This window comes from Microchirus variegatus (assembly GCF_963457635.1).
Source record: "Microchirus variegatus genome assembly, chromosome: 10".
NCBI lineage: Eukaryota > Metazoa > Chordata > Actinopteri > Pleuronectiformes > Soleidae > Microchirus > Microchirus variegatus.
In genome coordinates, this window is record NC_139811.1 from 2,305,513 (window position 1) to 2,324,996 (window position 19,484).

Below are 19,484 nucleotides of genomic sequence, written 5' to 3' on the forward strand. Positions count from 1 at the left end.
TTGCGAATAGGGCGGGTTACGCAAATAAACACCGTAAAAAAAATCTGCGTTTTTCTTGCTGAATTCTCGTCGGAAAAAACTGTACGTTCTCTCCTCCGGACTGCATTGGACAGGAGGCCTGTAGGTGGCGCCAACATGAGCACGAGTGTCGTCGTGAACGATAACGTTATACAAAAAAAACGCCTCGGAAAGTTGCGACATTTGCCTTTGAGAGGAGTGCGGATGACGGGGGTTGCGAGGTTGCGGAATAGGGCGGGTTACGCAAATAAACGCCGTAAAAAAATGTGCGTTTTTCTTGCTGAATTCTTGTCGGGAAAAACTGTACGTTCTCTCCTCCGGACTGCATTGGACAGGAGGCCTGTAGGGGGAGCCAACATGAGCAACGAGTGTCTCATAATAATAATAATGCCCGGGAGTTTTTGGAGTTGCCGAGTCTCCGCAGAACAACGTCATGCTAGCTAACACAGGATATTAAAAATACCACTATACGCAATCTGTCTTTGAGTTTATATACTTTCTTTAATAATATGTTTAATCTGTTGTGCCTTTAAAATACATACTTCAGTAATGTATAGGAAAAATACTGTACAAAAAGAACAACTTATAATATAGAATAGGTTTATATATATATATATAAACATAATCTCTTGTAACCAATATATCGTCTCTGTTGTGAATAGTTTGGTTTTGCAGTACACAAATTGATCGGGTTTTTTTAACGAAACCACAGTATCGGACAACACCATCCAACGTTTTTCTTTGTTTTTTTTCCGTCTTAGTTTCACCAACATCTTTTACATTCGTACAGCCGTTTTTTTTTCTCTCGTCTTTGTTTGTTTTTAAAGAAGGCAAAAAAGAAAGAGAGAGAAAGAAAGAAAGAAAGAATACAGATGATTTTTGTGATTGATTTCCTAAAAAAAACCAGAAACATTCCTCGATCATGCTAACGTAAGCAGAATTATTTAACACCTTTTTGAGAAAAAGAAAAAAAAATATATTAATGAATAGCTTTTTTCGTTCCGTTTAAAGAAATCATGCTTAAATCTGGAAAACAACCAGGCGAAAAAAAAAAAACGACAACAAGAGTAGGAATAACACAACAAATATATCAACAGAACACACACACATACACACTTATGTACTGTATGTTAGCCCGGGAGCGAGGCCCAGCCATCGCCGTTTTTGCAAAAAAAATTTGCGAACTTTTCCCCGCACTCTTTTACTTCACGTTTTCGCTTCGACAAGCAAATCTGTGCGTATAAATATATATATATAAAATACTTTGAATATTGTATAATAAAGCCTTTGTTTATTTGTTTATCACAAATATTTGCGAAAATAACTGCAATTTAATACATTACTGTGATCGTTGTAGAAGTAAAACAACATGAATCACTTTGTCGTACGTTGTTTTTTTTTTTACGGGAAAAATTTCAGAAAAGTCGGTAAATTGCAAAATTTACTTGTTTAATTGTTTTTTTTTTAGCAAAAAACAAAACAAAAAAAAGACGACTAAGATATTTAAATTTCACATTGAGCAATTCACAGTATCATTGCGATCGTTTTTAACGTTACATTCCGGTAAAAAAAAAAATCGCAGATTTAACGCACAGGGTTGAATCCTGGATTGACTGGAAAGGTTCAGGCTCCCCCTGGTGGCCGCAGTATCAAATATAAACCATTTCACGATGATCACAATAACAGAAGACAAAAATTGTAATGGCGTTTTTATCGCGAATGCTAGCGACTAAACTTAATTACGAAAAAAAAAAATGTTTTCACCATTTAAAAATAAACGATAATCTTTGAAGATCGCAGCTAAAGTTCGTCAAAAAAAAAAAAAATCTTATTTTGCTACTTTTCAGGAAAGTTCCTGCCAAAGATCGCAATTGTACGACTATTTATTTATGCACTCGAAATACAAGGTCGCATTAAAACATCCTCAGGGTCGGTCAGACCTGGCTCCAGGACTAACATGTATAGATAAAGTATATAATATACACATATATGTATGTGTATATATATATATATATATTATATATATTAAAAATAAAAACAACAATCTTCCATTCGAGAAATAAACAGGTAGATAAATATGTTCTGAGGGAGTGGAAACATCGGATCAGATTGTGAGACACGCGTCAGTGCACAAAGATTGTCTCGGTCAACAGAGGTGAGGTGGAGGAGAGCTTCCACTAGGGGGCAGCAGAGGGCGGGTCGGTGGGCGGACGTGGGGGGAAAAAGGAGGTGAAGAAGAAGAAGAAGAACGTGAGCGTAAAGCAAATGAACGTCTGAAAAGTTTTAGCTGAGGACAGGAATTATTGCTCAGTGGCCGAAAGAAAAACAAACGAACCAAAAACAAAAAAACGCGACTCTACGATTCCACGATTGCACGCACGAATTTAAGTGCTAGCCGAAAAAAAATGACGATTCAAGCACAGAAGAAGAAGAAGAAGAAAAACAGGAAACGACATTTTTCTCAGTCCTGATGTTACGTATAAAATCGGTATGAAAGTGAATGACAAAAAAAAAAAAAAAAAAAAAACATAGCATGGCATTGTTTCTCAAAAGTGGGCGGGGTGAGGCGAGGGGGCGGGGACTCAGCTGGTGGTGGGTTGGCTCGTAGCTCCTCACACTTACATGAATACAGTGGGAAGTATGCACATGTAAATGTATAGATATTCATATATATATATATATTTATATATATATATTTTTGTGTCTTCAGTCGAACGACGTGGAAATAATAACAGAAACAGAACAAATCGACGCTAAAGAGAAGTTGATACCATGAGAGACGGAGGGAGGGGGGTGTAGTTTTTATAGTGGGAGGAGCTTATTGTGTAAAGGGGGCGGTGCCACCCAACAAAAACGTTGTCTTTCAAAACTGGAGTGGGGGGGAGGGGGGGGAAGGCGGGGCAGTAGAGTGTGTCGGTGTGAATGGGTTCAGGTGAGGAGGAGGAGGAGGAGGAGGAGCAAAGGGGGAGGGGGCGGGGCCTCCTCACAGCGGCCCGTGTCGGGCCTCGTATTTGGACAGAACGTTCTTGCAGCGGCCGAGCTCCTTCCTCAGGTCGGACACCTCCATGCGGAGCGCCGAGTTCTCCTTCTCCAGGAAGGAGGCGCGGATGGCGATCTGGTTCTCCTTCAGCCGCCGGGCGTCCCGCGAGCGCTTGGCCGCCACGTTGTTCTTTCTGCGCCGCGCCCAGTACCTGTCGTCCTGCAGGGGGGGGGGGGGGGGGAGCGGAAAACACACGGGTCAGTTTTACTGTTTTTACTGCCTGAGGCTAACCAGGAAGTAAGAATATACTGAATGGCCACCAGGAGGCGACTCAGCTGGTCACGAAAATGAGCGTCAACATCTGCGTTACATCATCAGTAAAAGTTCATAAATTAGAACAAATAATATTATGAAATTAGTAAATAATACACAATATTTAAGCTTCGATACGATATTATCACGATACGATACTAACACGACATTTAAGTGTCGATTTGATATTATCGCGATATAAGTCACAATAAGATATTGTCACGATATTTAAGCCTTGATACGATATATCATGATACGGTACTAACACCATTTAAGTGTCGATACGATATTATCCAGATATTTAATTCACAATACAATATAAGTCACGATATGATATCATCACGATATTTAAAGCGTGACATCATATCACAATATTTAAGTCACAATGCGATACAATCACTATATTTTAGGCCCAATACGATATATAATCACAATATTTAAAGCGTGATAACATATCACGATATTTAAGTCACAATGCGATACGATCACGATATTTTAGGCCCAAAACGATATAATCACGATATTTAAAGTGTGATATCATATCACAATAACCACGATATTTAAGCCCAATATCATGATACGGTACTAACATTACATTTAAGTGTCGATACGATATTATCGCGATATTTAAGTCGCAATACAATACTATCACTATATAAGTCACGATTGCGATATAATAACAATACGGAAGTCATGATCACGATATTTAAGGCCCAATACGTTATTATCACGATATTGCAAAATACTACTAAGTATTTGCTAAATCCTATACTGCGATTAACTCACACGACAGCTCTAATTGAGAGTGAGCACTTGGCGCCATCTAGTGGACTGAAATGGCAAATCGATTAATTTTAAAAAATGATCTGCTCAAAAAAAATTTCAAAAAGTTTCAAACGCGATATAATATCACAATAATTCACTGTACCAAATGTTTTTTTTCACCGGTGCAGTGACGCCCCCTACAGGACGAATTCATCATTGTGGTGAATGACATCATATTTGTATATAAAGTGTTTGGAGTTGATATACAAATGTTGGACTGATAAAAATCTGTTTGTTATGATTATTTACACTAAACACAGCGCTTTGTGTTTCCCTTTAAACCGTTACCATAACGACAGGATATGACATCAGAGCCCCCACACACACACACACACACACACACACACACACACACCTTCAGGTCCTCGGGGATGAAGACCTTCCGAGCTTTTTTGATCATGGGCTGCGGCTTCAGCTCCTCGGCGGTGAACTTGCGTTTCCTGGGGTCAAACATTTCCTGACCGGGCACGCTGGACAGCGCCAGGTCTGCAGGGTCGGGGTCGTAGGTCACGGGCACCTGGATGGACTCTGGGTCGATGGGGCTGGGCGTGTCACGGGCTGAGGGCAGAGCTGCAAATATACACAAAAATAATCACGTATGTGATTAATGATAGTTTCGTATATATCATAACAGACTGTTTTGGACGTTTTCTGGGATTATTTTTCCTGAAATAAACAAAGTTTACGGGGAATTTTTTTATCATTTATTCACAAAAACAAGAGCCTTAAAAATAAATTCAATGGAAAATAATCAGATTTATTCAACAAATTGAGTTAAATTGTATTTTTGTGAAGTGTCCTGATGTGCACAGAGTCAATATTTCTTCTGTCTGACCAGCAGGTGGTGCTGTGACACCAGCTTTAAACACAGTAACCTGTCCACTAATTTTATTAATAGTTTCCTTTCTTCCACTTGATTCCTGCTTCAGTTTTGCATAATTTATGAAATAAAAACATGCTTTTATTTTATTTTATATCATCTATTTTTGACATTTTGATATCAAGTTTTCTTAAGAAAAAAAAAAAAAATACACAAACTTTAAGTAACAACACTTTTTGCATTTTGTGTCTGTGTGTATTTTCAAACTAAAAAATAGAAAGAATTTATAAAATTAAATATTTGCCAATATACATTAATTTACAGGAGTTTATAAGAACACATGAATAACACACATGATGTTATTTACCACATTATCTCAATTATTTCCAGTCTAAAAATGTTATTTTTCTTAGAATCAAACAAAACAAGACAAGACAAGCGTCATTTTTAATTTAATAAAATAATAAAAAATTAACACCAATTACTTCCCAGTTACTTGGCAGCAAATATAAAATAATATTTATTTTAGTGGCTGCTTCACGTGGGATTGCAGAAGGTTTGGAATTTACGAGGTTTCCTTGAATGCATCTCGTGCTCATGCGCTGGAGATCGGAATATTTGAATATAGTCGACAAACGGCCAATTATTACAATTTTAATTCACACATTAAAGGTTTAAGTATATGTTATTTTGATTCAATGACTTGTTAATGAAGATTTTTGTTGGTATTATTCGTTGTCAATAAACAGCTATATTTTGTCGTATCGTGTTACCGCTACATTAGCGCGATTAGCGATTTAATCCTGACAATTATCACGTCTCGCGGGGAAAACAAAATACAGACTTTCTCCTCTGCAGTTAAAGTCACGAGGCCTCATCGCAGCAGCTCATGTGTTTCCCATCACTGCAAAGTTAAAATGATAAAGAGACGAAAACAAAACAAGAACTATTCTACCCCCCCCCCCCCATCACCCTCCATCCTCCCCCCGTCGTGGATCAAACGTCTCATTGACGGCTGGAGATAAAGCTCAGAGAACTCCTGAGCGTCACATGACTCGGTCTCAGAGTGGACGACAAAACATCACAAACACACACATGTGGTGTCAGGAGCTACATGTGATGCAATGGTCTGAACCGGGGGGGGGGGGGGGGTTCTGCAAGCTTTAGAGAAAACCTGCTTCAGGCGTACGTCCTCGTGTCCAAATGTCTTCATTGAGACATTCCTGAGGAGAAGAATGTCTTGTACACACCCTCTCTTATTATTATTATTATTATTATTATTATTAATAAACAGGAAGTCTAAAATTAACCGGCCAGGAAAGGTGGACGAGCTCTGACCTACAAAACATCTGTGTCGACCTGTGGAACTGGTTTTTAATCTGAACTCAGATGGTTTTTATCTATTTACACACACACACACACACACACACACACACACACACACACACACACACACACACACACACACACACACACGCTACAAGATCTTATCACCGCTGATAAAGCACATGTAGGTAACTGTTCCGTCAGGGATGGAGCTGCTGACCTTTGACCTGAGCGCAACACACAACGGGCGAGTCCATCTCTGTCCTCTGATTGGATTAAAAAAAAAAATACGTCCTCAACATGACTCAGCGATTATTATTTATAATGACAATAAACACCTTTTACACGCCATCGCGAATGATTGCAGAATTTACGAGGTTTCCTTGAATGCACCTCGTTATTTTTCCACTCGCGGGCTGGTGATTAGAATATTTCGTACATACATCAGGCCTGTATGTGGCGCTGTAGCGCTCACGAAACGCCGATACTGACGGGGATAAAGGGGAATTTTACGCGTTTGCCATCCGATATCCGAAAATATATTTTAAAGCCAATATCGTATTGTATCGATATTTTGTAGTAGTTGTTATCATTAAACATATTAACGTCTTATTTTTAACGTTATATTTCATCACATGGAAGAAGAAAAAAAAGGGCAAAATGTATGAGGGATGATGTTCAGTATCGGCCCGATACTGGTCCAAAATCACTAGATTGGATATCGGACAGATGAGAACGTAACTGCAGTTTAGCCGAGTCATGTTGCACGATATTAGGACTCTTTTGCCGATATATCGGGACTTAGTGCGTCCAACTCTTCTGTAGCGAAATGTACGTAAAATCTTTTACTCGTTTCACAGCCGTTTTAAAATAATAAAATAATTAGCTTAGAAGGCGCTAGCGCAGAAGTCAAAAAGGAGGTAGCAGCGGTTTTAGGCTGATATTTTAGTCTTTAGTCACATCTGGGCGGGGAATTGTTTTTACCACTTTGTTTACCACTATCTGATAATACATTTTAAAGCCAATATTGGATTGTATCGATATTTTGTAGTAGTTGTTATCATTAAACATATTAACGTCTTATTTTTAACGTTATATTTCATCACATGGAAGAAGAAAAAAAAGGGCAAAATGTATGAGGGATGATGTTCAGTATCGGCCCGATACTGGTCCAAAATCACTAGATTGGATATTGAACAGAAAATCCTATATATATATATATATATATATATATATATATTGCAGACTGTAAGTAAGTTTAAAGGGAGAAGAATATGGCACAAACATCTAAAATGTCTATACTGTATATCGGACTGATATCGGCATCAGAATCCATATCGGTCGACGTCTGGTATCAAACACCAGCATCGACAGATTCTCGACTTGAGTATTTTCTACAGGATTTACTTGTAAATAAAACTGCTTCAAGCCACTATTTTCCCTTCACTGGAATGCACCACAACACGCCCTTTGACCCCTCCCCTCCTGACACGGACCCTGAACGCCTCAGGGGCCGATCACATGTTTTTAGATGAAAAAAAAAACAAACAAAAAAAACAGTTAGTGGTTGGTGGTTGATGATAACGGCGCTATTGCCCGCCTGCTGTGAGGCTCTGGGGGGGGGGTTGTTGTGCTGCAGCGGCGGTGGCTCAGCGGCGAGGTGGAGCGACCGGTTAGACGAGACACGGAACACGGCCGTGGAACACACGCCTGTGCACACGTGACAGAAGCACACCAGAGTCCATGTGACCTCTGCAGGGAACAGCCTGTGATTTGGCTCCGAGTCCAGGCTTTGTCGAGGGGTGAGGGTGGGGAGTGTGGAGGGTGTGGAGGGTGTGGAGGGGGGTGGGGGGGCGGTGTTAAAGGAGGAAGAGGAGGAGGAGGAGGAGGAAAGTGAGAGTGAGTGAGCAGAGGAGGGAGGGAGCGAGGGAGCGAGGGAGCAAGGGAGGGAGGGAGGGAGCATTAAGTGAGGCTTCTGTTTGACTCAGAGCTGCACACGGCCGCTGCATGTGTCCGTCACATGTGCCGAGCACGCTGCGGGAAACTGGAGCGGCGTGCACGTGAAATGTGAAGGAGGACACGGACCAAAACAACACGCACACACGCACACACGCACACACACACACTGAATTAATGTCTGCACACGTGCGCGCCCTCATTCTCCGATTGTCCGCCCAGAACGGCACACTCTTAGAAATAAAAGTGCTAAGTAGAACCATATAAGGTTCTTCGACTTTTTCCTATCACTCAAATTCAAAACAACCATCACTAACGCCGGGTGATTTTTACCCAAGATAATAAATACACCCAATAAAACGTACTTGTCATCAAAATATATCAAAACACGACAATACATGACAAATTTTTAAACTGTGTCACGTCTAACAAAATGAAAGAAAAGCATCACGAGGGGACAAATATAAAAATGCTCCAAAATTACTGGAAAATTAGGAATTTGGGAAGAAAAAATGTCGAAAAAAAAAAATTATGAAGATGAAAACTTGGTGAAAACGTGGTGAAAACCACCCAGCAATGGTGTTCTAGGGTTAAAACCCTTTATTCAGGAAAGGGGTTTTAAAGGGTTCTCTGGATCAAAATGGTTCTTACTGGAACTTGGGAAAGAAGCAAATGGTTCCAGGTATCAACCTCAATCCTTGTAGAAGGAACCCTTTTGGAACCCTTATTTCTGCATTTTAAGAGTGCACAAACGCACAGGAAACAGCAATTTATCGACCTTTATCGATGAAAATCGCAAATCCGCTCCACAGGCGCCGTATTTTTGTTTGAAGCCAAAAAATGTGTGTGAAAATATCACTTTTGGTGAATTATTGTCCTGATCCGTACACATCTTATAGAGAATTCTCTCTGATATCGCAATAATTAGACGTTTATTCAAAATCGCTCCGTTACATTTCAGTTTGTCAGATTGCGTTTAATCTGCCGACGTTTGTGATTCAGCTTAATCTGCGTTAGTAGGAAACATGAAGATGAAGCAAATTCCCTTCAAATACTATTTATATTACGAACGAAGGACCGATGCTTTAAAAAGCCTTGAATGTGAAGAAACGTGTGCACATTTGTTTGATTTTTATATCGTCCGGTATCAAATAATGTGTAAAACAGTCGTCGTGTCGCGAAAACCACGATATTTTGCCGACTTTTATTGACAAAAGTCAAATGTGTTCAACCGTCCACAACGACCGACGGCATATGAGAAGTAAAGCGATAGCTTAAATGAGGTCACTTCCTCGAGCATCGGATCTGATATCAGATAAAGAAATAACATGAAATCTGATATTGATAAAAACCCTGTACGATACTTGGTGTCGGTATCAGGCCGATACCAGGTCAAAATAACTGGAAGTAAATTTAAAAAATGCCTATTCCTTCTTTACGAGAGCAGAATATTATCGGAGATGAACATAAACATCGCTTTTTTTGACCGATATCTGTGGTTGTGATATCGGTGTGTTATCGGTCGGACACTAAAGCAAAACAAAAGCAGCAGATTAAAAGTTATTTTCTTTTCTTATTAGGGTCTGAGTTGAGTGGCAAATTCGCACCAACTGTATTTGAAAGAACTTCCAATTTTTCACTTTGAAAAATATCTTTGAATTTAGGTCATAATGAGCTTTTCTCATAATCCCCCTTCAGTCACGCGGGACCTTGTGACGAGCATTTCCGCGCCGTTTTTCCACGACTAACGACTGGTAATCTGCAGCTCGAGGCTGTTTTTGGCGTCACTTTCACTAATTGATCATGAAATTAATCGCATTGTTTCTTTATTAATTCATCGGTCGATTGTTTTTCTTCACGTATGTTTATATTTTTTTGTAAGTTATAACGATACGCTCAACACTCGAGTATCGGTATCAGTCCGATTCTGGTCAAAATCACAGAAAGAAAATCAGATATCGGAATAATATAATATGTTAAGTTGTGATATCGTAAAAAAAAAAAAAGAAGTATTGAGCCTTCAGAGGCTAAAATCTGACATATATGACTTCTTGTGTTTATTGTTTTTATTTGAAAAAGTGACTTTTGCCTTTCTAAGAAAAAAAAAAGAAAAAAAAGAAATTAGCATTGTACGAAATTTTGGCCACTTTCTCTCACGTCAAAAAAATTCACCAAAAAATCCCCAAGAAACTTTAGTCTTACCATGACCCGACTTCTGGGGGCGCTATAAAGCCCTGGGGCTATGAACGGGTTTATCGCATTTTCTGCCGACCTCCGTGCCAATTTTTTTTTTAAACGCTTTTAATCCACGTTAACCCCCTGAAAAATTAGCGCAATGTTGGAGAAAAATAATAATCTCAACTTGAACTCCTCAGGAAAATTTTTGCTGCTAAAATTAGCTAAAAAGTCGCTAATTCTTCGCCCCCTAGTGGCAATGGAAATAATGGATGGATGTCCGCCTATTGAATTCTCAATATTCTCGTTTTTCCTTCCCTGGACTCTTAGAAATGTAATCCTAATTTCTTTTTCGTATAAACTCTCTAATCTATCCGTCTAACACGGATAATTTATGGCTGTAAACAAAGATTGAGTGACGCGTTGAACGCGGCGCAGTGTTGACAACAACGCTAATAAATCAACCTTGAATAAATCGTGGAAGGCGTTTTCCCCTGCGGACGATTTCACCTGGAGACATGGGGGGGGGGGGGGGGGTGTTGTCACATGACGCGTGACTCAGTTGACAAACAACACCCGTGTGGACGCGATGCGGCGGCGGCGGTGGCGGCTGCTCAGGTCACGCGTCAGCGATCGATCTCCCATTTTTAATCCTAAACCTTCGGGTCTTTAAATCGGCGCTGACGTCAACGCCGCACACACACACACACGTGTGTGTAACTCGACATGTTCAGTGTTTACAGGTGAAACACACACACACACACACACACACACACACACACACACACAGCACGAGTCCCAGCGCTCCATCTGTTTATCTGCCCTCGGATCATCTCGTTCTTTTGCCAGCAGGGATTTCTACTGAAACACAACACGTCTCCAGCGGCCGAGAACAAAATTCGACTCGAGCTCGAACCTTTTTTTTTTTTTCTAAAACAACAGAGTAAATGACGACAGCTGGCAGCAGATTAAAGCGGAGCGGAGCGACGTCGGGGTTAATGTCACGTCGTTTTTTTTTTTTTACGGCCGACGCCGGTGAATCTGATGAACGGAACGCAAAAAAAACCCGGAGCGGAGTCACGGAAAAAACGGAGGCGTTTCAACGTCTTTGACTTGATCCGATCTCCGATAACAGATTTGTTGTTGATGTGTCTGTTATAGGGTTGCAAATTCCCGTGGGAATTCTCCAGTAATGGGGAATTTTGGACAAACTTTTCCCATAATCATCTCATTTAACGAAAACGGTCATAAGCTAACGAAACAGCTGCTGATGCAACACAAAGCAGGCGGTCGTGGGTTTAAAGTGTGATTTTTCTGCCAAACATTGTGATTGGATTTGCGATTTAAATGTATATATATACATATATACACAATTAATATATATATATATATTATATATTATATATAAAAACGGCGTCAATGTTAGCGCACGTTAACGCACGGCGCATTTCCATGACGACTGACCGGAAAAAGACGGGTGTGACGTCATGTATTACATGGCCGCGACACCGGAGTCCAGGCACCGTTGACCAGTTAGCTCCGTTAGCTGCATTAGCTCCTTTAGCGCCAGTTAGCGATAGCCTACAGTGGAACTGGAGTGGTCTGTTTATCAAAGCAAAACAGCAGCGCTACAAATAACTAGCGTACCCGTGTTACTGCGTATGTGTGCGTATCTGTTTTTAAACTTTAGCGTTACTTTAGAGACTCATTTTAACAATCGGGGAGTCGCGTAAACACGACGCAACGCGCGTCTGTTAATGGCGGTTAGCGTTTCCACCACGACTGACCGGTCACGGGTAAGCTAGTTGTTTGCAGCGCTGCTCCTTTTCCTTTAATAAACAGACCGCTCCAGTTCGCTAACGCTAACGATAATCGCGCGGTGATGATTTGGTCCAGCTGATCTCGTTTTTGGGGGATCGTAATTTGTCAATTTCTGGAAAAACTCATAACGATTCGACTTCTTGCCGCCGAACAAAAACAGGCCAGTGAATTCAAGTCATGTATATCATCACATAAGCGTTCAAATGTGTGGTATTTTAAGGCTTTACGGCACTTTGGAGAATATCGCGATTAATCCTGCAGCCTTCATTGTTTATAACGTCAATATTTATGTATGTACCTGGCATTCCTTATGTTGCGGGGACCTAAATCTGTCCACACGGTCACATTATGGGGACTTATGACTACATTGACATTGTGACATCACATCCTACCTGCCGTGCTGGTGCTGTGGAGGCAGGTCTGTGGAGCCATGCCCGTGCGAACCGAGGTGGTGGCTCGGCTGCTGAGGTCCACCACGGAGGGAGTGGGCGTGGCGGGAGGCGGGGCCTGTTGGAGGGACGCTTGCTGCTGCTGCTGATGCTGCGGCGGCGGCGACGAGTGCTGAGCCTGGTCGCTCTGCGCCGTGTTGGCGGGGATGCCGTTCTCCGACAGGAACTCCTCCAGGTCCATGTACTCCAGCTGGAAGTTATCGCCGTCGTACGGCAGCGTTTTGTCCCACAGCGTCGGGCCGAGGAAGGCCGACTGCGGGTGGTTGGCCGTGCCGCTCTCATCGTCCAACTTCTTCTCCTTCTCCTTGTCTTTGCCGAATCCTGCGGATGTTTGGAAACACGTCATTGTCGTTAGGGAGCATCGCGGACAGAAATAGACAGTGTGCCTGCGGTTAAAGCCGAGGAACATGTCAAACTTTCACTTTTTGCCCGACAGTTCAGTTTGAGTTGTGCGCGGTGGAGGTTCACGTCAATATTCACTGTGTAACAGGTTAAAGAAATACAATTATATATTAGGTTTGGTCTGTCGTAAAATGTCAAAATGTTTGTTTCCCAAACCTGGAAATGACAACGTTCTCAAAAGATTCAGATTTAATGATTTTCTTTGAAAAATTCAAGAAGCTGAGAAATCTGAGAAATGTGTTTTATTGTTGGAAAAAAAACACTTAAAATAGCTGACAATTAATTTAATAATGGATCAATCGAATAATTGTTGCAGCTAATTAACATTAAATCAGTAACTTCACTATATTCTGTTGCAAGCATGAGCACTAAAAGATATTAGGAGTTAATTAAATTTGCATAAAAGATACAAAAACAATTCATAAACTTTCAAATTTGAAAACAACATATTGTTCCTTTGGTTTCATCATAAAGAGTCCCTTTAAAAACAGTTGAATACATTTAAAAAATTGACGATTTGATCATCTGACTGTTGTTTTTGTTCATTAATACAAGTTCTCTGAATGAATCAGCATTTTTGAAATTTTGGAGGAAAACTCATCAACATTTTTCACCATTTTATCGACCAAACAACTCACGGATTAATCAATAAAATGATCAAAATATGAACTGATTAAAGAACCGTTAGCTGCTGCCTTAATGACACTTGCACATATTAAAAACACTGAAAATAAAGGTCATTGTTGGTGTAAATATTCATAGAAAACACTCTTTAAATGTCAAAAAACTAAATGTCTAATATGATTAACTGAATTAATCTGTTTATTTATGGACAAAATACAAAGTCAAATGTAAAACATAGCACGTCTGCTGTATAAACACACATCTATTGTTCAGCCCCAGCTTTTATTTTGCTAACAACACAAATAAAAACAAAGTAAAAACAAAGGGCAGAACGTGTGTTTTGTTTTGTTTTGTTTTGTTTTGTTTTGTTTTGTTTTGAGTGAACTGAGCCTTTAAGATAATAAACGAGCCTCTCCATTCACGATGTAATGACAGTCAACGCATTCAATAACACAGAAAACACGCCCTCTACCGGCAGCTAGCGGCGTACACTAACAAATCCCATTGACGACGAGATGGTTTGAAAGGTCACGAAAATAACGCACTCCAAATTCGCTGCGTAGGAGGCTAATTGTGGACGTTAAGTACGCGCTAAATCGGCTAAAGTTGTTGTTGTTGTTGTTGTCGTTAAGTAAGCTAGCTGTCAGTCGACTGTGAGTCGAAGAACATCCAGCGGAGTGATGCAGCGCATTGTTTTTCATATCTGCCTCCCCGCACACACAGACACACACACACGAGATGATATTGCACAAAGATCGCATAATATGAAGAGGGATCACTCCTTGATGATTAAGCGAACCAAACCTACGCCGCAGTAACATCTCCTTCACCCGGTTAATTAAAAAAAAACATGAATGACAGCCACAACAAGAGGAGTCCGTCAACTTTTAACCGTTTTAATATTTATTATTTTGTAAAAAAAAACAGACAAACAGAAACACGCACCTTCATCGTGGTGGAAAGGCAGCTTGAGAGGGTTCTCCAGCAGGGACTTGAGGACGCCGTGAGTCGGCGGCAGGAAAGTTGGGTTCATGGGAAGAGGTCGAGCCATTTTCTCCATATGTCCGTATTGACTTGAAGGGCAAAAATGGAGAAAAAAAAAGAGACCGCTCGCGGAGAATGTCAACGCTTTTCCTCCCGCCGAGAGACGAAAAAGAGAGAGACGCGACCGCAAAGTGCTGGCCGGCCCGTGGAGGTCGCCACGGAACGGAGGACGGAGCGGCAGGTGGACGCCCGGTGGCTCGGCGGCAGGTAGACGGGGCTCGGGCTCGGGCTCGGGCTCGGGCTCGCTGCTGACGGAGAGTCGCTGCTGGAGCTGGAGCTGAGTGAGTGAGTGAGTGAGTGACGGCAGAGAGGCTGGAGAGGAGGAGGCGAGGGGGCGTGGCTTAGCCCGCACTCCTCCATCCATGTGCGGAGCACGGACGCCGGTGACGTCAGAGCACCGGGAGGGCGTGGTCTCTTCTCGTGGTGCGTTCAAGTCACACAGGGAAAAAAAAAGAAAAGTATTTACAGAACTTGTTTACAAACAAAGTTCGTGGATTAGTTCGTTCAATATTACTTACATTAAAACAAATTCAAGAAATAGAAATAAATAAATGAATACATAAATAAATACAGTGCTTAAAGGTGCATTATGTAATGAATCTAAAGCAACTGGCTACAAAATCCCTCAATATGTCACAGAGACTCAGGAATAATGTTCATATAACAAATTGAACTAAACAGCAACAACAATACAGCCAAAATATTTGCATTAAAACAAATATTTTGCAGACTGCAAATCGTGTTTATGTTTTGAAATCATGTTTCGGCGTCATGTGGCGCCACCTACCGCCGTCTACCAGTCATTGCAGTCAGTAGCCACGGGTTGCCAGTTACGTCAGAAAACGAAACCTAAAAGACCTCCGTGTTTTGAATTTGAATGTAGTTACCGTTTTTGGCCACATTCCTACATATGGCACCTTTAACAAATGTATTAGACCGCCTGTCAAAACTGTTTTATAAATCTATATATAAAAAAAGTAAATAATGATATTAGCATAAATATTGCCATTTCGCTTCAAGATGTTCTGCATTCTGGTGAATTATACACAACAACGAGAAACTATCACGTTATTTTGAGATAAGAGGTTTTGCGATATTACGAGAGAACATCCTATCTCCAAATAACATATAGTTAGTTTCTCGTTAAAACGTGATAGTTTCTTGAAATAACGTGATAGTTTCTCGCTATAACAAGAAAACGTATTATCTCGAACTCCGTATTACCGTAGTATGAACCATTACAGAAACATAAACAACCATTTTTTAAATAATTTCCAATGCTGTTGAGAACTCGCAAAAAACATCAACATATCTCGGGCTAGCAAGTGTTAGCTGTTGTTAGCGATACCGGTCGATAACGACACTCTACGTGTCATGTTAACAATTAAACTTTATTAATGTGTACGACCGCTTTACGGTTAATTAAACAGAACAGAGGTGCTAATAACGGATAAAGTAGCAGTGTTCCTATTGCGGCGGCCATCTTAGAATCCCGCGTCGAGTTTTCCGAATCAGAAATCGTAAATTCCGAGTTCCGACTACAAATGGAACGCACCATGGACGAGGCCATAATTTCTCTCTTGGTTTAAAGTGATTTTTTTGTCTTTTTATTGTTCATTTTTTCAACCCTTTTCTTGAAATAAACTTTAATTTGCCCTTATATCAGATGTTACGTGTCAGGTCACAACACTGAGCCGGTGAAACTAACCTGTGTGTGTGTGTGTGTGTGTGTGTAACCCAGAAATCAGGGTTACAGGTGGACAGATGGGCGCACAGATAGACTCCACTATCAGACGGCATACGACGGCGAAAACATAAACACGGGGACGTCTCACATTTCGCGCAAACCTGTTTGCGTTGGGGGGGGGGGGGGGGGGGGGGGGCGACAGAAGGAGGTTTTCAGGGCGACTGCTGTGTAACTGTAAATCTAAGCAGAGAGGAAACACTCCGAACGACAGAGTGAATGAGTGACGTGAATCCAAATTTGACCTAGTTTCAGCCAATGGTTGTTGGTGTCGGCCTGCGATTGCATCTGCCGCGGCAGTCGCTGAGTCACTCCGTTTAAATGCACCCTGTTTCCTCGTTGTTTCGGTGATTTATGAGCGTGTTGTAGTCAGGTTTTGGAATAAAAAAAAAACAGAAAAGAAAACACAACAAGGCTTCATAACGGAGACAAGAACAATAACAATGAGAGAGAGAAAAGACAGATTTTGCACATGACGAACAGGCGAATGAAAGGGAGCGATTGTTTCGTTACCAGACTGTTGCAAAAAGGTTTCATCTGAATCGGTCCTCATGCCCGATGAAAATGTCACACCACATATACACAACCACAGACGTTATCTGTCCGAGACAATTTGAACTTTGCCTCTGACATTTTGCGTCTCGATGAGATTCCTCCTCCTCCTCCTGTGACGTATTTATTTCGTGTGGCATCGACCCCAAAAACCTGGAACGATGTCTTCAATTTAGCTTCATCTGAAGGCGCTGACAACATCACAGAGAGCAGGGAAACCCAACAAATCTGAAGAAATCTCTGACGGAACCGGACTCAAAGATGTGCAGCCATCTGCCTAGACAGGTTGGGGTGAAAGGACAAGAGGGAGGAGACCAGGAGCAGAAATACAACAATTGGATCAAGTTTTATTAACAGTAATTATAGCATCATAATAATGATAATACTGATAATAGCCTCGGAACTGGATCTGGATCCTGCAGCCTGCAAGATGAGCACAAAGAGGCATAAAAGACAAAAGCGGACGGAGCTTTTCGTCCGTATTTTGCGCTCATTTTGTCCGTTGTCGTGCGCCAAGTGATGGAAAACTTACAATGACGGACAAATCGGTGAAATGCTACCAGAAATCGTGGGAGGGCAGTATCGAGTCAAGAGTCCGATAAAGACGCAACCTAGCGTCGCGGAGCGCTGCCAGAAAACAGAGAGTGACTGTCGGGCACGATTCGAGGGAAACATGGAAATATGACTCACTCTCCCGCACCAAAGTCCATAGAGAAACTATGAAACTAAACAAAAAGCCAGTTTTCTCAATGGCCTTTGGTGCGGCGGAACGAAAGGTTTACAAATCAACACACACGGCAGTTCTCAGGCGGGAAACAAAGCTGTCGGAATGATGAGACGAATTGTTGAGCACACAGTCAGCGCTGATGATGTGTACTTTATACACCGCTTAAGGGTAATTAAGTTTGCACAGAGGTATTTGAAGAGACACGAATACACAACACAACACAACACGCAGTCGGTCGTAAAAACAAAAGGATCCAATTATTCACGGTAAGAGAATGAGGAACCTTGACACGAATCCAGGTCAGAATTTTCCTTCGTACGAGTCACGGCAGCTGATACCATCTGTCCGTGCTTCACCGTCGTCTTGGATATTCACGCTATCTGTGGTTCGGTCCATCGTGATCAGAACCTGCTGTTCTTCTTCTCCCACTTTTACACTTTTTCCTTTGAAAACAAATAATCACATTTCCCGGACTGACTGATCCACGTTTTGCGTGCAACCGAAGAATATTGTTTTGTTCCGATTAAAGAGTGAAGTGAAATTTCAGGAATTGGGAATCGTTTAAAGTTGTTTTGCGTCTCGATCGTGACCAGAGCTAAAATCACGTGCTTCAAAGTCTCATGCGTTTAAGTACGTTAGCAGGGGTGTTTCAAGAAACTTTGGGGGCTCCGGGCCAAAAAGGGGGCCTGGGGGCCACAACAAGGAACTAACTCAGTGTCAATACTAACGCCTTTTCCACCAAAATTTCCAGAAACTTTTATTACCAATTACTTATTTACCTGGGGGGAAAAGAATCCCCGATAATTTGCGTGGTTTACGTTTCCACCGCAACTCAAAGTTACGGAAAAGGACACTATGTCGTACGTTTACTTGTCGTACGGACTTTTCTTTTGCTCCATATTTTTTGGATATGGCCGATACAGCCGCGAAATTAATAAGTTCTAATTTATTCGTCTTGTTTTGAAGATGCGTTAGCTCCGCCCCTCTAGAGTTGCCGGTAATCTGGAAAGTCCGGAACATGTACTTTCTTTTGGCGAACGTTTGGTGTCGAAGGAAAGTTTCGCCGTCGGATAATTTTCGGTGGAAACACGCACCAAGGTTTTTCAAAATTCCCGGGTAAATAAGAAAAATTAGTGGAAAAGCGGTGGGCTGTTATTTTTCCTGTCTTTTTCCTGTCACTGAGGCTCCGGCAGCTAACAGGAGTTCCGCTCTTCCGGATACAACTGTTAGCTGCCGGCGTTTTTTCCTGTTAGCTGCCGGCGTTTCTTTTAGGGACAAGGCCGAGCTCCGCGAGACAACAATTCCAGGAATTTATCAGTCCGACGTAGCAATGAGCGTGGAAGTCAACATCGCTTTGTCTCCAGAGTCCCGAATATAAGGATTAAAATGATTGAAAAGTCGATTTTGAACTCATTCGACAATCGTTTGTTTACGTTTCAAAATGACGAACCGCAGCTTTAATCGCTAATATTCTGTACGTAATATATATAAGGATAGAGACGGATAAAGGACGGAGACGCAGCTGCGGGTGTGAGAACGGCTGAACCGAGGATTCTCTTCTGAGGAACCGAAATGTCGTGAGGAGGAAAAAGTCCCAGGGAGGAAGAAGAAGAGCGTGTGACGTACAAAACAAAACAAACAAACAAACATGTGTTTGTTGTGTTGTGTGAGAGCTGAGATCAGCTGAACCAGGGAAGCTGACCCTGGAT

General features: G+C 41.5%; 1 protein-coding gene across 1 annotated transcript; it reads right to left on the minus strand.

Moving 5' to 3' along the window:
• Positions 1-3,001: 3,001 nt before the first annotated feature.
• On the minus strand, positions 3,002-14,768 carry hlfa (HLF transcription factor, PAR bZIP family member a; the record flags this gene model as incomplete). The annotated part of the gene is made up of 4 exons (XM_083896262.1): positions 3,002-3,217; positions 4,491-4,705; positions 12,626-13,003; positions 14,654-14,768. The coding sequence occupies 4 exons, from the start codon at positions 14,766-14,768 to the stop codon at positions 3,002-3,004; spliced, it is 924 nt and encodes a 307-aa protein (XP_083752388.1).
• Between the last annotated feature and the right edge of the window lie 4,716 nt (positions 14,769-19,484).